This window comes from Monomorium pharaonis, chromosome 1 (genome assembly GCF_013373865.1).
Source record: "Monomorium pharaonis isolate MP-MQ-018 chromosome 1, ASM1337386v2, whole genome shotgun sequence".
Taxonomy (NCBI): domain Eukaryota; kingdom Metazoa; phylum Arthropoda; class Insecta; order Hymenoptera; family Formicidae; genus Monomorium; species Monomorium pharaonis.
This window is the reverse complement of record NC_050467.1, coordinates 12,691,254-12,709,772: the sequence shown is the minus strand read 5'-3', so window position 1 is coordinate 12,709,772 and position 18,519 is coordinate 12,691,254. Positions and strand designations below refer to the sequence as shown.

The 18,519-nt window shown below is 38.7% G+C and overlaps 2 protein-coding genes and 1 long non-coding RNA gene across 4 annotated transcripts; 2 read left to right on the top strand and 1 right to left on the bottom strand.

Moving 5' to 3' along the window:
- The first annotated feature begins 3,173 nt into the window (after positions 1 to 3,173).
- Positions 3,174 to 3,905, top strand: LOC118646454. The gene has a single exon (XM_036289394.1). The coding sequence runs from the start codon at positions 3,174 to 3,176 to the stop codon at positions 3,903 to 3,905; it is 732 nt and encodes a 243-aa protein (XP_036145287.1).
- Positions 3,906 to 5,672: 1,767 nt separating this feature from the next.
- On the bottom strand, positions 5,673 to 7,974 carry LOC105831342 (putative nuclease HARBI1). 2 transcript variants are annotated; one of them, XM_028193600.2, is made up of 5 exons: positions 7,734 to 7,974; positions 7,361 to 7,503; positions 7,173 to 7,237; positions 6,891 to 7,035; positions 5,673 to 6,811 (listed from the first exon to the last, which is right to left on the bottom strand). In XM_028193600.2, the coding sequence occupies exons 1-3, from the start codon at positions 7,965 to 7,967 to the stop codon at positions 7,222 to 7,224; spliced, it is 393 nt and encodes a 130-aa protein (XP_028049401.1). In that variant the 5' UTR covers positions 7,968 to 7,974; the 3' UTR covers positions 5,673 to 6,811; positions 6,891 to 7,035; positions 7,173 to 7,221. The 2 variants fall into 2 exon arrangements, with proteins under 2 accessions (XP_028049401.1, XP_012526855.1); XM_012671401.3 differs by lacking the exon at positions 7,173 to 7,237.
- A 7,382-nt stretch (positions 7,975 to 15,356) lies between these two features.
- LOC118647317 lies at positions 15,357 to 16,273 on the top strand. The gene is made up of 2 exons (XR_004964630.1): positions 15,357 to 15,645; positions 16,106 to 16,273. It is a non-coding gene; the product is annotated as an uncharacterized LOC118647317 (long non-coding RNA).
- The last annotated feature ends 2,246 nt before the right edge of the window (positions 16,274 to 18,519 follow it).

Sequence of the window (18,519 nt, the reverse complement as noted above, 5' to 3'; positions counted from 1 at the left end):
TTTTCCTAACCTCAAAATAAAATTTTTTTTTAACGTTAGTCCGGCGGACCAGACTAATCTATTTTTATGTATTTTGACCCGCTGAATCCAAATTCAAGGTCAGAATTGCTAAATTGGCTCATTTTTTTTTAACCTCAAAAAAACATCTTATAAAAGCAGTTTAGGTCACAAATGTATAATCCGGAGCGTGCAGGCTTGCGTAACCACATTATCCGGGGAAAATTCCATACGTATGACAAGTTTGAGCTTCTGTGAATAAATAGCGTAGAAAATTCACTCCCTTTTTCTATTATATCTAACTCTTTTATTCTGGAAGGTTCTGTGCAATGGCTTTCTCTTACGTTTCTTCCCTTTCACAGAGACATCACGTTTAAGCGTCCAGCAGAAATCAGCCATCATATTCACATCCCATTTGCCTTGATATCGAAACTCCATCTCCTTGATGTCCTGATGAAATCTTTCTCCCTGTTCTTCACTATAATCACCTAGATTTTCTGGGAAGTAGTCGATATGAGAATCTAAGAAATGCAACTTAAGATTCATTAGGCAACCTAGTTTTTTATAGTTCTCCATCATTTCCGCCACCTTTTGTCTGTAATCTTGACTTTTGTGGTTTCCTAAAAAATTTTCTGTGACACCTTTGAAACTCAGCCATGCTGCTCTCTCATCTTCATTCATTTTGGTAACAAAATTGTCGTCTCTCAACATTTTACGTATTTGAGGTCCATCAAAAATTCCTTCTCGCAATTTTGCATCAGAGATGTTGGGAAATTTTTTTTGTAAATACTGGTAGCATTCACCATTTTTATTCAGAGCAGAGGAAAGGAAGAGGATCTTTGCAACAAGAAACTCTCCGGAGCTGCGAAGAGAAGGAGGGCTCGGGATCGGAAGGGGGGGCTCAGACCCAGGCTCAGGCTGAGACTGGGATTGGGCCTCCGCCGGCCGTTCCGCGGACCTCTTCTTTCTCGTCCTCGGTTACCCCCCAGACGCCGGTTGGGGGGCCTCAGGGAATTCCGGCAATAAACGCTGAAAGGACCCCGATGGGACCCCACAATCGGCGGAAGGGGCGAAGAAAAGGCAAAGGGTTTAGGGGACCCATGCTTACGTGGACGCCGCGGACCCTCTGACGAGGGTGATTGTCGAGGAGGAGTACCCTGATACTGCAATGACGGCTGAGCGGTTGGCGCAGCTGAGGGGTGCGGTCTTCAAGGAGATCCAGGGGATCCGAGAAGGTACCCTGCCCAGATTTGACAGCACCACTCTGAGGGAAGGGCTGCGGTGGTAAGGTGCGCGGATGCGGAGTCCCTGAAACGGCTCGAAAGCTGGATCGGGGGCATTGTGCCGTGGGAGGGGGCCAAGCTCAGGGTGACGGGACTGGAGATGCTGCAAAAGCAGTACAGGACCGCGGTGTGGGTCCAAGGACCTCCCGTGGGCGCGGCTGCGGTCCTGGGGCTGCTGGAGCGGCAGAATCCGAGGATCGTCACCTCGAGCTGGCGCGTTTATGCTGAGAATGTGGGGGCTACCTGCGAGGGTAGAAACCTCATTTTCGGCATCCCCCAGTCCAGCGTCAATAGGCTTAAGGCGCTGGACTTTAGGTTCCATCTTGGGATGGACCAGGTCACTTTTAAAGTGACCGGTCCATCCCAGGAGGGGGCGGGAAAGGGTAGGGAGGAGCCCGATCCAAAGGTCTTGTCTTCATAGTGGGCTTGACCGGGGTGGGCTTCACCCAAATCAACTTGCACCACAGCAAAGGAACCTCGGCTGTTCTTGCCAAGCGCCAAGCTGGGGTGCACACAGCCATATCACTAATACAAGAGCCTTGGCTGTATTAGGGGTCTGGCGGGATGCGGTAGACTGTTTAGGCCACCACACGAGGACCGGCCCAGGGCCTGTGTGGCCGTTAAAGGGCTGGAGAGCCAGCTATTGCCAGATTTCTGTTCCAGGGACTTGGTAGCAGTTGTGATTGAGGACGCCAGCGGGATCGAAATCAAGACAAGGATGGTAGTGGCATCGGGCTACTTCCCACATGAAGAGGACGATCCACTGCCATCGGACCGGGTGGTACGACTGGTGGAGTTCTGCCAACAGGAGCGACTTTTCCTCATACTGGGGTGCGATGCGAACGCGCACCACACGGTGTGGGGGAACACGGACACCAACAGGAGAGAAAAGAAGCTGTTGGAATTTCTGGTGTCCACAGACCTAGAGATTCTTAACAGAGGTGGGGAACCTACCTTTGTCACTGCGGTGAGAAGGGAGGTTCTAGACCTAACCATCTGTTCAAGACAGTAGTGCAGGAGGTGACCAGCTGGAGGGTCTCTGACGAGCCCTCATTGTCGGACCACAGACAGATCACCTTCAGACTGGCCAAGGTGCAAGCAAAGGTGAGAACAGTGAGGGACCCAAGAAGGACAAACTGGGACTCATTTCGAGAGGACCTAGCTGTCGGTCTTAGGGAGTTTCCCAAATGACATGGGACCCCGCAAGAAATCGAGCTGTGCGTCGAGCACCTGCAAAGGGTTCTCGTTGGCAGCTATGAGAACAACTGTCCAGAAAGGACAGTGAGGAACACGAAGGACGTCTCCTGGTAGAACCCCAAGCTGCAGGAGCTCAGAAGTGCTGCACGTCGTGCCTGGAACAGGGCCAGGAACACGGGCCGCCAGGCTGACTGGGACCTTCACCGAAAGGCTAAGAAGGCCTACAGAAAATACCCGAAGCCGCTAGGCTTGGCAGAATCCTGGCCTCATTACCAGAGATCGGGGACGCGGCTCTGGAGGCCATTCAGCTCAACGATGGGACGATGGCATCTGGAGAGCAATGCCTAAACCACCTGCTGGAGTCGAACTTTCCGGGCTTCCGCGGAGGCCTGGAGGGGGACGTTCACCGGGGAATCTCGAATCCACATAGGGTACGAGGAAAACTGGTCTCTTGCGGCAGAAATCGTTCGGCCTGACAAGGTCAAATGGGCCGTAAAAGGCTTCAAGCCCTTTAAGTCGGCTGGGCCGGACCGGGTCTTTCCGGCCCTTCTTCAAGAAGGGCTGGAGCAGATCACCGGGCCGCTCACGCGGACGCTGAGGTCTTGGCACTGGGCTATACACCTAGTGTTTGAAGGCAGGCGAGAGTTGTGTTCATCCTCAAGGCGGAAAGAACGAGCTTGAGGTCTTAAACCAAAAATGGTCCATTGGATCTGCACAGCGATACTCAGACCTAGGATGCTTTACGCGTCTGTCGTATGGTGGCCAAGGGTGCTAAGAAAAACCGCTAAGTCAACACTGGAGCACGTCAGAGCTCTAGTTTTAAGAGGGGCTCTGGGAGCCATGCGGACCACGCCGGTAGCGGCAATGGGGATGTTGCTTGGCGTCGATCGGGTGCTATTGGCGGCCGCGGCGACGGCGGCCTACCGCTTAAGGTGTGAATCAAGGTGGAAGACAGGAGCCTTTTACACGAAATTTTCTGAGGGCATCCTATCAGGCACCATTTTTGCAATGGGACAGGATAGGAGGCCGGTGATTCGTACCTTCAAAAGAAGGTACAGGATAAGCTTCCCCGGGCGCTGGGAGTGGAACGGCTCTAAGGGACCGATCCCTCAGGACGGGGACGTTTGGTTCACGGACGGCTCCAGAACGAGTGCGGGCTCTGGAGCTGGTCTTTACTGTCAGCGCAACCGGGCAGGAATCGTTATCCCACTTGGCGAACACGCTACGATTTTTCAAGCGGAGGTATTAGCCATCATGAGATGTGCCCAGAACTTATTAGAGTCTGATAGGGTGGGAAGGCGCATTTGGATTTGCTCGGACAGTCAGGCGGCGCTTAAGGCGCTTGAGGTCCAAGAATTAACTCGCAACTATTCTGGGATTGCAAGTGCGCACTGGATGAGTTGGCGAGGAATAATGATGTTGGCCTAGTATGGGTCCCCGGGCACTCGGGGATCAAGGGCAACGAAATGGCAGATCTGCTTGCTAAAGAGGCGGCCGAAACAAGGCTGTTGGGACCTGAGCCGGCTGTTGGGATCTCCTTCTGTCTGGGCAGAGGGAGAATCAGGAGCTGGCTTCGGGACCAGCATCTTGAATACTGGAGGAATGAAACAGAGGGCAAATGCAGACAGGCTAGGGATCTGCTGGGGGAATACCCCAGCAGGGACCTGACCAGGAGCATAAGATCTCTAGGTAGGAGGGACGCCAGACTCGCGACACAACTGCTCACGGGCCATGGCGACTTTAATTACCACCTGCATAAATTGGGTCGTAGCCAATGATGGGAACTCGCGAGATATTTCTCGCGCACGCGCATCTAAGCAACAGCGACGCAGCGCATTAACGTATATATTTAGTGGTACTGTAAAGGTCTTAATATTCATCGATAAAAGAATGTGAAGAATATTATAAAGAGAAAAGTTTTTATTAATATTTTATATTAAAACAAAATCCTACTTATGAGCAATAATAAATTTTATTTATTTAATATATATTTTTGTAACAATTATAGCCGATTTATTACATAAAAATCAACATTTATTATAAGAAACTTGTAAAAATCTTATTAGCATTTTTGCACTAAAATTGAACATAATAAATATGGCGCATTAAAACAACATATAATAAAAATAAAATATAGCCACTTATACGCATGTTTGGACCCTTGTAGACACCCGATATAGTACCTACAACCGTCACTAAAAAAGTACTGATACGTCACCTCACGCATGCGCACGAATGCGCCTGCCGCGCGGAATATCTCGCGAGTTCCCATCACTGGTCGTAGCGATACGCCCGACTGCAGATTGTGTGGTGAAGAGGAGAAAACTAGCCTCCACATTCTTGGGGACTGCCCAGCATTGGTCGGACCAAGAACACGCCTGCTGGGGTCAGAGTTTCTGGAACCAAGCCAGGTGAGGCAGCTGCCGGTAGGGGATCTACTCCGCTTCTGGAAAGAAGCGGGGCCACGCTAGGGAAGCTGATAACGGGGTGGCACAATGGACCCGGTCTGAGTGCCAAAGTGGGCTTTGTAGGAGGACCGCCCGCGATATTATTATTATTATTATTATTATTATATCGCAGGGGGATAGTTCATAAAAATGCTGATGGTCTCTTAAGATGAGAGTGTGAGGCCGAGGGCTGTGTTTATTGTGGGAAGGTTGAGAAAAAATTTGCTGAAGAAACGATAAATACTGTAGCTAGGATTATTTTAACCGAGAAAACTCTTGAGGAATGGCGTAGGAATCAAATGGAGGATTCTAGTATTTCTTTGTTTTTGCAGGGCAAGGAAATGGGAGTACGTCCTTCTTGTACAGAATTAGCCCCAGAAGACGTTTCGGCACAGCTTTATTGATCTTATTAGGAAGCCTTAATCCTTAAAGACGGGGTGTTATATAAAAGATGGGATGCTCCTAATTTGAAGTCAAGAATATTTCAGTTAATTGGGCGAGTGCTAAGGAGTGCGCGAGCGTGTGCTGTGCAAGCGTGAGCGTGTGCGCAGCGCGGAAAAACGCTACAGTATTATTAATTCAATACAAGTTGTTTTTGTGCAATTATATTGTTCAATGTTTAATGTGCATTTTAGTAAAATATTAATATTGCATTAATATTGTATTAATATAAAATATTAATGTTGTATATTTTGGATGGTAATGTAAAAACAAATTTTTGTTCTCGCAATATAAAATAAGACAAATCTTTTTATACGCGATTATTTTCTTTATTTTTTTCTGTACATTTAATAGATTAATAAAAAGATGTTCCATTGCTTACACTGCAGCAAACAATAAGTATTAAATAAAATTAATTATAAAAAAAAAAATTTTTTTGCATTTTGTCTCTCCGTCAAACTGCAATTTCGTGTTTATACTTTTTTATGCTATTACCTACATCTATTACCTACATATTCTATTACCTAATCTTAGATTCAATAATATTCATTATATGATTAATAAATTTTTAAAAATTAATCTAAAGCCAGCGGCACACGATGCTTGTTTTGGCGCTGGATTGCCTGTTGGGTGAAAATACTATGTTCTGATTGGCGCATTTCTGAAGATGGATAAAAATGTTCCAATCAGAACAGAATATTTCCATCCAGCAAGCAATCCAGCACGAACAAGCATCGTATGCCGCTGGCTTAAGTTGATTATTCTGTTTTATCGTCATTATTTATACACAGCACGCACGCAAATACATACATACATATAAACATATATATAAACATACATATAAACATACATATAAACAAATACGCACATACATACATACATACATATAAACATACATATATACATACATATTTACACATATATTCACATTATTAGATAATAAAATACAAATTTCGGAAGCATGGATTACATTGAATTCATGTTGTGATTTATGCAATTCATCATTCTTACTCATCTTGGGCACGTTCATCTTGTGCATCACGAAAGTTGGGAAATCTCTCTCGCATAATTTGCCACTGAATTCTTACAGCCAAAGCGCGTGGCCCTATTTGAGGTACATTTTTATTGACATCCATGAGATTGGCATGTCTATTTTGATGATTAGCAGCTATTGGTTCTTCGAATTCATCAAATGGTAAACGGTATTGAATTCTCGTATTATGAAGTACTACACATGCATTTACTATTTTAGCAGCAAATGCTGGTTTGTACATTAATACACGTTGGTAGGAAAGGCATCTTCATACTGATTTTAAGACACCAAAGAAACGTTCAACTACATTTCTCGCCTTACAAAGCTGCTCCGTGTATTGAAACTGTCGGGTGTCCTCGGGAAAATCAGCCAAGGGTGTCATGAGCCATGGTTCCAGTGGATATCCAGCATCACTTGATACAAAATATTAATATTTTATTTTATGCATCAAAGTAGTTCAAAGTGCAAGTATTTCCATTCAACGAGACCTACCGATCAGCCAAGTTCTCCGTTCTCCTCTGTTGTAATGAAATTCCATGGCGCGACAAATCGGGGATGTGCTCCAGATGTATGCATCGTTTCGTGCTCCTGGATATCTTGGATTGATATTAAGCACTTTCATATCTGGGTCAACAATCTGAAAACATAAGTGCATAATGTTACATTTAAGCAAAAGTTTTGCGACAAAACCGCAGTACCCAGATAGCATCTCAAAATGTTTTCAGGACATCTATGCTGCTAGGGTATATACTTGATAAGCATTTATGTATTTACAGCTTGCACGTTCAAGGAATGGTTTCCATGATGGTTGATAAAAGCCTCTTCATGTACTCGAGAAGCTAGAATATTAACAAAAGTGCAATCTATAGCACCTATGGCACCTTTGAATAATTGTGCAGCAACTGAAAGACTTTTCACGTGCTCGCTGCCGATCTCTTTCAGTCATGGAAAATTTCACCCACCTACGCAACAAGCGCAGATTGATTGCATCAGTCACAGCATGGATGCAACGGCTTGTTGTTGTCTGGCTAACATTGAATTGAAACTGATTGCCAACACTTCTTTGGTAACTGCCTTGAGCATAAAATTGAATGGCAGTCAACACCTATAACAATTATTTTATCTTAATAAAATTACAATACAACTTATTGTTAAAGAGGAGAGAGAGAGTTTATGAGCTGCTGCACAGACGCTAAGTGCATTATGCTTAAAGGAATCAACCAATGAAAGTTCTTTATTTCTATTCTGCTTTTAGAAATAAATGACTTTGATTGGTTGCCTTATGTGTTAAGTTCAACATTGCGAAGCGTTACAATAATTTAGTTCCAATGTTACCTTTATTTCTGGCTCTAAGCCGGTAATTCGTTGATTCTGTAAATCAGCCCGTACCGCATCTGTTACTTGAATTACAATTTCTGGAGTAAGACGAAAATAGTCGATAAACTCTTCTCGTGGGAGATCAAAAGGGTTCTGAGCATCTCTCAGCCGTCTTCTCTCTACACGCCGTTCTAACCGACGTATCCTTTCCAATAACAACGGCAATTGCCACGCTAAATACTCAAGGGCCATATTTGCTGCAAATTACAAACAGTCTGTATTTAAGGATATATATATATATATATATATATATATATATATACAGGGTGTCTGGTATTTTTTTATGGGATTTTTATGAGCAGGTAGAGCGCATGAAACTGAACAGAAAGATCCTTACCGTTTTTCCCTTTTTGCAATAGTTAACAAGTTAGTGACTTGTAAAATTTTCTGTATTAGCTCGGCCTACCGGCAAATGCAAGCGCGCTAAGCGCCCGACCGCGGCGGCTGCCCCTCCCCAGCGCTTGAACCTTGAGATTGCTAGGCGCGCGGGGGAATTGTTACAACAAGCGACAATGGCTACGCACAAGCGACGCATAACGCTAAATTCTCCCTTCGAGTTATGATAGTTTCTTACCTTTTTTAATGCAAATAAAATTTTTTAACGACAAAAAGTATGTGTACGTGTACATACATGTGTACAAAAAATATCAGTACTAATGCTTAAAGAAGTGATTACTAAATTTATTTTTTTAATAAATAACGATTATTTTTAATAAAAAATATTTTTTTGATGATAGTCTTAAACGCCGTAAACTGTCATTATAAATTTTAAAAGAAGTTGTTATCATATGCTCAAAACAAAATTTATGCTTCTTCAAAAAATATTAGAAAATTTTATCGATTAAAATAGAAATGACAAGCAAATAAAATTTGTTTCAACTTTATATTCTTAATTAAAAATTAAATAACTAAGATATTTATATTTTTAATAAAATTAATCCTTGTGATAGATTTATAATACACGGAAAAAACTTTATGGTAAAAATTACTATGGCAAATAATAAACGCGGGCCAAGGAGGAATTATGAAAATTTTTATTATGTTTTTCATCAAATTACGACAATATTTACACTACTTATATGATATAATTTTCTGAAATTTCTTCTTACAATTCGTGGTTACTATCATAAATAATAAAATCATACATAAATTTACTATAAAATTTTCTCCGTATAAATTTACGAATATATGAATTTATTAAATGTTTGAAAACTTATAAACAATATTTATTTAATTTAAGAAAATTTTAGTTTGTAGTGTGTGTGTGTGTGTGTGTGTGTGTGTGTGTGTGTGTGTGTGTGTGTGTGTGTGTGTGTGTGTGTGTGTGTGTGTGTGTGTGTGTGTGTGTGTGTGTGTGTGTGTGTGTGGAGGGGGGGATACATACATACACGAGCTAAAGAATAATCACTTTGTGACAGGAAAATGATTATTCCTTAATTCAAGAATTGGTTTGTAATTTGTGTGTAATTTGTGTGTGTGTGTGTATGTGTGTGTACATACGCAAAAATGTTAAACATTATTTGTTTTATGTAAAGTGTGGTGTTTATTATCAACAGAATACTCTTTTCAGTCATTAAAGATAAAATAATTATTTAAAAAAATACAATTAAAAGTAAATAATTGATTTTTTTTTAAACTAGAATCATATTTTTTTACGTGTATGTGTATAGTAATCAGCGTAAATAGTAATAGTGATATAAAATCGCGGAACTAAGGCATAATCATTTTCCTGTCACGAAGTGATTATTCTTTAGCTCGCGTATGTATGTACAAGGATTAATTTTATTAAAAATATAAATATCCTAGTTATTCAATTTTTAATTAAGAATATAAAGTTGAAACAAACATTTTATTTGGTTGTCATTTCCATTTTAATCGATAAAATTTTCTAATGTTTTTTGAAGAAGCATAAATTTTGTTTCGAGCATATGATAACAGCTTCTTTTAAAATTTATAATGACCGTTTACGACGTTTAAGACTATCATCAAAAAAATATTTTTTATTAAAAATAATTGTTATTTATTAAAAAAATAAATTTAGTAATCACTTCTTTAAGCATTAAAACTGATATTTTTTGTACACATGCATGTACACGTACACACATACTTTTTGTCGTTAGAACATTTTATTTTCATTAAAAAACGTAAGGAACTATCATAACTCAAATGGAGAATTTAGCGTTACGCGTCGCTTGTGCGTAGCCATTGTCGCTTGTTGTAACAACTCCCCCCGTGCGCCTAGCAATCTCAAGGTTCAAGCGCTGGGGAGGGGCGGCCGCCGCGGCCGGGCGCTCAGCACGCTTGCATTTGCCGGTAGGCCGGGCTAATACAGAAAATTTTACAAGTCACTAACTTGTTAACTATTGCGAAAATGGAAAAACGGTAAGGACTTTTCTGTTCAGTTTCGTGCGCTCTACCTGCTCATAAACATCCCATAAAAAAATACCAGACACCCTGTATATACAGGGTGTCCCAACGCATGTGGACCACCACTCGTAAAAAGGTAGAAGGGATCGAGATGAACATACAGGTCCAATATTTTCTTGGGTTAGGTTTACAAATAATCGAGATATCAATTTTTTTAATTGTGCGAATGAGAGTGTGCCGCGGCGCGCCGTAGGAAGAGCCGAGCCGCTCGAGCCGTAGCGCGGCCCACTGTGTGAAGCATTGGCTGCCGGCGGCGGGGAGAAGGAGGAGAAGCGGCGCCACTGCCTGTGCTTCGCCGCCCTCACGTCCCGCAGCACCGCGTCTAGACTCGCATCAATGGCCGCTCTCGCCTCCCACCGCACCGCGCCTAGACTCGCGTCGTTACGCACATTCGCAATTACTTGACAAAATTATTTAGCAAAGATAGGGACAAATTAAAAACCGTAATAAACTTCTGTGATTGAGAAAGTCGAAAGAGAGAAAGCGATGGAAACTTATGGAATCTTAAAATAATCTAATTTCTATCGTAATTGTGAATATAGTAAATTAATGATAGTTTTCGGTACATTGACGATATATTCTTTCTTTTTCCTAAATATCTTATTTACAGTATCATACAACTCGAATTTTGTTTCTTATCGAATTGTATCGTACTGTTAAATCCTTGATGAAAACATTGATAAAAATTCTTAAATTTATTCGTCAAATCATTATCGTAAATTCACGATTGATTCTCAAATTAATAGTTTTTTTTTCGTCTATTATAATACTTGCTACATCGAGTTCTCTCATCGTTATATTTTTTCTTTTACACGATATATTCATTAATATTTCTTCATATTTAATCAAAATGATGCAAAAATGGATCGAACTTTCCCAACAGGAAATGCTAGAACGATAGAAAATATCATTTCTTTAAATTTGTTCTTTTTGATTTAGAGAAGCGATGAATTATGAAATAGAAATCAATTAGATAAGTGAGCAACAGTGATTGGTGTACACAAAATAGGATAGCACATTTTCTTAAAAAAAAAACGGAATTTATTCAAAACACTCCGATACACGAGCTCGACAGCTCGAGAACCGACATAAACAGCAATACAACGTTCTTCTCTATAGCAACCAGCTGACTCGCGCGGCCGGGCGACGCGTGCAGTACGCGTGCAACAATAGATTAGGGGCGATGCGTCTTCTACGATAATTATGCTTAGAGATTAACGTTCAACATCACGTATTGTCAATACAACTCTAAGTTTTCTTTCATGACGATAGAAAACTTAGAGTTTCTGCTATCTTTAATTGCATAATTAATTACGATAAATTTTCAGTGATTTATTTAAAATAGCAACACGAAAATCTAATTGATTTTTATTTTATAATCCATCTCTAAATCAAAAGGAACAAATTTAAAGAAATGATATTATTTTCTATCGTTCTCGCATTTTCTGTTAGAAAAGTTTATTCCATTGTTGCATCATTTTGATTAAATATGAAGAAATATTTATGAATATATCGTGTAAGAGAAAAAAGATAACGATGAGAGAACTCGATGTAGCAAATATTATAATAGACGAAAAAAAAAAACTATCAATTTGAGAATCAATCGTGAATTTACGATAATGATTTGACGAATAAATTTACAAATTTTTATCAATGTTTTTATCAAGGATTTAACAGTACGATACAATTCGATAAGAAACAAAATTCGAGTTGTATGATACTGTAAATAAGATATTTAGGAAAAAGAAAGAATATATCGTCAATGTACCGAAAACTATCATTAATTTACTATATTCACAATTACGATAGAAATTAGATTATTTTAAGATTCCATAAGTTTTCATCGCTTTCTCTCTTTCGACTTTCTCAATCACAAAAGTTTATTACGGTTTTAATTTGTCCCTATCTTTGCTAAATAATTTTGTCAAGTAATTGCGAATGTGCGTAACGACGCGAGTCTAGACGCGGTGCTGCGGGACGTGAGGGCGGCGAAGCACAGGCAGCGGCGCCGCTTCTCCTCCTTCTTCCCGCCGCCGGCAGCCAATGCTTCACACAGTGGGCCGCGCTACGGCTCGAGCGGCTCGGCTCTTCCTACGGCGCGCCGCGGCGCGCTCTCATTCGCACAATTAAAAAAATTGATATCTCGATTATTTGTAAACCTAACCCAAGAAAATATTGGACCTGTATGTTCATCTCGATCCCTTCTACCTTTTTACGAGTGGTGGTCCACATGCGTTGGGACACCCTGTATACGGTACGTATGTTCACAGTATGAGTACAGAATATTCTAATGATATCATGTGTTATGTGGGTATATAGCTGAAACACGTTACGAAGCTTATTATTATTTACTTTCTTACCTTGATCATTTACAACAGGAATGAGTAACTCTTCGACTTCATCATCATCATCATCATCGTCATTATCATCATTCAATAATTCATCCAAAATCAAATTGTCAATATTTTCCATACTTATAGACAGTGTTGGGTACTATCTCTATACATGTATCTAGATACATGTATAGAGATACATTTTGTGTATCTGAACCTGTATCTGAGATACATTTGAATTAGAGTATTTGTATCTGTATCTAGATATAAAACACAGTATCTGAACTGCTTTTTCAGATACATTTTCAGATACATTTTCAAATACATTTTCACGTACTTTTTGTCTTTATTGGGAAAAAAATGTTTTTTTAAGGTCATTTTTTATTTGCTATTACTGTCGATAGCGTTATTTAGATTTGCGCAAATAGTACTTATGTATGAAATAACTTTGCTATCTAGTCTATAGAATCATTAGATTTTGTGTATATTACATACATTATTAATATTATTATTATTATTACAATAAAATATAATTTAAAAGACGAGAAACGCAAGTTTACTCAACAAACAAATAAAAAATTCGGAAAAGACAGTAAGAGTTCAGCGACAGGTATTTATGCGCAACACAAAAATGTAATTATTTATTTTATAATGCGCTTTTCGTGTTGCGCACAAGCATTTAAATTTTTCAGATTTTTTTATTTGAATAATTTAAGAGTATCTGATACGTATCTGAGATACTTTTAAAGTATCTAAGTATCTGTATCTATATACATTTTGATTTGTGTATCTGTATCTGTATCTAGATACATTTTTTTATAAGTATCTGTATCTGTATCGAGATACATTTTAAAAGTATCTTACCCAACACTGCTTATAGATACGCCACAATTTAACAAACGTTATAGAATTGCAATTCATTAAACTGCTATTGTTTATAAATATTGTAATTCAATGACACTTTATACAAAAATATTAAACAAAATTGTGTTGTAATTAACAATAACAAATTGTGATTATGTTGAATTTACTGTCGACACAAAAATATGCTAAAAATTGTCCAGCCGATACCTCAATAGCGCTAAGCGGCGCTACAATCGAAACCGCTACTAGAGCACTAAAAAAGTAGGTATTCTCACGTTCGCCATTTTTCTTCAAACTAGCAAGTAACTAGCATAATGTTTTACATATATAATACATCGCAATAATCTTTACAGTCTCAAGATCATAAATATCGTGTCTTCGTTTCATTGTCGCTTAAAGTTTAGTGCTTCCAAAAATTATTAACGTATATATATATACAAAACATACCTAATTTTTCATGCTAGTTAGAAGAAAAATGGCGGACGTGAGAATATTTATAGTGCCTTACCGCTACTAAGGCACTATAAAAGCGAGTATTCTCACGTCCGCCATTTTTTTTCTAACTAGCAGGAAAAATTGGATATGTTTTGTATATATATACGTCAATAATCTTTGGAAGCACCAAACTTTATGCGACAATTGAACAAAGACACGATATTTATGATCTTGGGCTACATTCCAAAACGTCCTTTCCGAGGAAAATTTTACTCGATGTAATATAGGATACGTTACGTGTACTATATATTTCGAGTAAAATTTTCTTTGGAAAGGACGTTTTGGAATGTAGCCTTGAGACTGTAAAGGTTATTGCAATGTATTATATATATAAAACATTATGCTAGTTACTTGCTAGTTTGAAGAAAAATAGCGGACGTGAGAATACCTACTTTTCTAGTGCTCTACCGCTACCAAACAAGCGACTGCTTAGCTAGCGAAGGTTCGGCAAAACACAGCCATAATAACATGAGCTGCACAAGCATAGCATAAAACCGTTGAACCAATCAGCTCCTAGCATAAGATCGCCATATTGATTTACATAAGATGCTTATTGGCCATAGACCTTATAGATATGGACCGGCAATTGCCTACAGTTTGTGTATAAAAAACGGTGTCCAGAAGAGATGCGAGAGAGAAACAGACTTTTTAGTACTTCTTTCTCTAAAGTTACCGGAAATAACTATCGCGCATGTCAGCACACATGCATACATATGTATATACATATATATACACGCACATAAGTTAAAACACGTGACCAAAACGTATCCAATCATTGGATTTCAATGTATAATATGTACAAGCATGCGCGAAACATATTTCCGGACTCTTTAGAGAGAGAAGTATGGACACGGTTTCGCTTGGTATTGCCAGTCCATATCTACAAGGTCTATGTTATTGGCCTAGCGCTCTTATGCAATGCATATGCAGGTTAGCTCGGATCTACAATAGGTGTAGTAAACCTTATGCCATAAAAAACTGATCAATTATAATTGAATGTGAGAAGAATAAACGAATATGATTGGTCAATTTTTATGGCATAAGGCTTACTACACCTATTGTAGATCTGGCCTTATGCCCATTCATGTGTAATAGCCCTAAGGCTTCCGCACAGCATTTGCATAACGCATAACATAAATGCATAAGAAATTCGATTGGTTGAATTTTTTATACACTTTGCTTAGGGACCAATCAATTTGCTTATGTATATACATTATGCAAAAGTGTGTGCGGGGCATAGAGCTTGTATTAATGGAGGGGCCTTGGTGCATCGCGACCTTTGAGTATATATACATGGAGGAGGTATTGCTCTGTTCTTTCTAGCTGCACTGTTGCACTGGTGCAATAAGTTAGAATGAGAAAAAATATACTTGTCTTACTTTAATTTATTGCACCGGTTGCAACAGTGCAGCTAGAAAGAACAGACCAAATGCCAGCACTGAAAGTGTGTCCAAGACACTGATCTCATTAAAGTGGATATGGCATAGGACGAAATAAGTGTGACCAATTGAAGGTTGTAGTCTCTGTACACAATATGGCGGTGTATACGAATACGAACAGTTTACTGTGACGATGATACGAAATTCCACGTGTAATTAATTATCTATAGACGTAGATGTGTATCAGTTTTATCCAAAATATTACTTTTTTTATAATAAAAATAGTAAAATAGTAAAATAGTGAGATTCCAAAATTAAAAAATGTGTTTATTGTGGAAAAGGAAGTGAAAATAAACAACAAACGTTTCATAGGTGAGTAAGGTTAAGTCTGAAAAGTTTAATAATATGTTTAATATATAATGTATCTGGATTCAAATATGTACCTCATAAGTACATAAGTATTTGTTGAATACACATTTTTATTATGTTGCTTTAAATTACAAATTTAAGTTTTAAGTGATACGTTTGTTTTGAATTCATATATTTTATGTTATAAAATATATTTATAATGTAACATCATTGTCATTATATTTAAATAGCACAGCATGTGACTTGCAAAGTTTAATAAAGCACGCAAAATAACATTTTTCTATTACTACTTTTCTATTACTATTTTCTAAAAAACGCGATAAAAAAATTATCTTATTTTCTTCTATGCTGTGCATGTATATAGTGCATGTATATACATTTTATTATGTACATTATAATATTTATACTTAAATATTAAATAAATCTATGCTCATCTATGTCTAATAGTTACTTTTTTTACAAGCTGCAAGTATGGATTACTACAACACAATTAAGGACACGAGGACAAAATAAGCTATAACAATATCCTTTAAACTTATTTATAAGTTTAGTAGTAGTAGTATTATTTATTAGTAAAATTATTTAACAAGATGGTCATAAATAAAAATTTACGATTTTTAGACACCTGCAAAATTTTATTTTTTAATCTTTTATTTATCCTCTTATTTAATAAAATATTTATATATTTTGACTCAATTTATACATAAAAATGTTATATATTACCAAATATTTTTTTAAATATTACAAAATATTTGTTATAAAGTCACTTACAAATGTCACTTACAATTATAAAAAAATACATAATATTAAATGTTATATATATGATATAAAACAATATTATAAAAATTCAAATAAACACATTCCAGATTAATATTTTAGAACATTTCAAATTACTAAACATATACATTTTAATATATTTTGTAAATTAATTAATTTTTTAATTTATTTTTACTGGCTACATTATAATCATATTTTATATTTTTACAATATATCTCATTTAACACATATATTTTGTGTTAGTCATTCAAATTTTCCGCCAAAAGCGTGTACGCTGACTACAACTTTAATGGCTTCCGGTATTCTATTGGTCACACTTTTTTACCTCAGATTATTAGGGTATGCCATATCCACTTTAATGAGATCAGTGATCCAAGATCTGTGCTAGAGAGAAAGGTATATCATGATACTTGCTCTCTCTGCGCATGCGTCAAACGCTATGCTCTAGTTTACACCGTTAAATCGGTTGGTACTCATACCAAGTTGGTACGGACTAAACGCTTGGTACATCTCTGTTTACACCATGGCTGCATTCCGAGATATTTACTGTCAGTACTGAAAATCTACAGTATATATAACGTAAGCTATTGATTTTCAGTACTGACAGTAAATATCAGAACGCAGTCCATATACGATCAAACGAACCAAACGGACCAAGTGTTTACAGCGTGCTAAAATCTTTTGATACGCGTACCAACTTGGTCTGATACTCGTATTTCAGGAATACCAGACCAGGGGCCCGATTCTTGAAGTTATTCGCAAAAGAAACGTATACGCAAATACTTGCTCTAACAGAAAGTTGTAAGTTTATTGGTTAATAGCCATACGATAGCCAATAAATTTCTAACTTTTCTGTAAGAACAGAATTTGCGAATACGTTTCTCTTGCGAATAAATTCAAGAATCGAGCCCCAGAGCGTACTAAAATAGTTCATGAACGTTTACACCGTACGCATTAGGGTGCGGTCCCATGGAGTGGATTATGCGGAAGCGGAACGAGCGGATCACCAATCACAGGACCGTTTTGACGGAATCTTTGAAAGAGTTCTATTAGAATAATCCCGCGATTGATGATCCGCTCGTTCCGCTTCCGCATAATCCGCTTCATGGGACCGCACCCTTAAGCGATTTAGTACGAATATGGTGCTTGGTACGTGTATCAAGTACTCGGTGTAAACTAGGCTAATGATATTGACGCATGCGCAGAGAGAGCAAGTATCATGATATACCTTTCTCTCTCGCACAGATCTTGGACACACTTTCGATCTACATGAAACCATAACAATTCCTCCTCCATGTATATGTATATACTCAAAGATCGTGACGCGCGCGGGGAGAATCGATAGAGAGGTGAATATATTCTGTCTTTATTCGTGTGGGAACAGATTCGTAACTATACAATCTGAGGCCCGATTCTCGAACTCGTATGAAAAAAATTGCTTACAAAGATAATAACACTGTGCATTCATTAAGTGGTACATAATTTAGAATCTAAAAGATGCATGCCAATCAATGAATGCACAGTATTACTTTCGTATGTAAAAATTTTTTGTACTAAATGTAACAGCCCAAGTAGACACCAATGGTTTGTTTGCGTCGCCATGCTCTGACATGCTCCTACTCACTCCAACGCATTCTAATAGGTTGGCGTCATCGGAATCAACGTATTGGAGTGCGTTGGGGTGAATAGAAGCATGTTGGGGCATGTGACGCGAACAAACCACAAGGGTCTGTTCGCGTCACATGCCCCAACATGCTTCTATTCACCCCAACGCACTCCAATACGTTGATTCCGATGACGCCAACCTATTAGAATGCGTTGGAGTGAGTAGGAGCATGTCGGAGCATGGCGACGCGAACAAACCACAAGTAAGTAGGCTCGTACCTGTCGTACTGCTCGTATGTGTGGCGCTCTTTTCTTCTAGAAAACGGAGTGGTGGGGATGTCCAACACGAAAAGAGACAAAATATATGAGAATATATTGGCTTAGTTTACATCGTGCATTTGATACGCGTATCAGGTACCATATTCGTATCAAATTCGTACTAAATATTTAGTACGCACGATGTAAACGCTGCCGGATCAATTTGGTACGAGCGTA

Excerpts from the sequence above, each read along its gene's own strand:
- LOC118646454 (XM_036289394.1), top strand. The coding sequence starts at position 3,174 with ATGGTCCATTGGATCTGCACAGCGATACTCAGACCTAGGATGCTTTAC.
- LOC105831342 (XM_012671401.3), bottom strand. The coding sequence starts at position 7,967 with ATGGCCCTTGAGTATTTAGCGTGGCAATTGCCGTTGTTATTGGAAAGG. Across the intron at positions 7,504-7,733 it reads GCTTAGAGCCAGAAATAAAG|GTGTTGACTGCCATTCAATT; the intron begins GTAACATTGGAA and ends TAATTGTTATAG.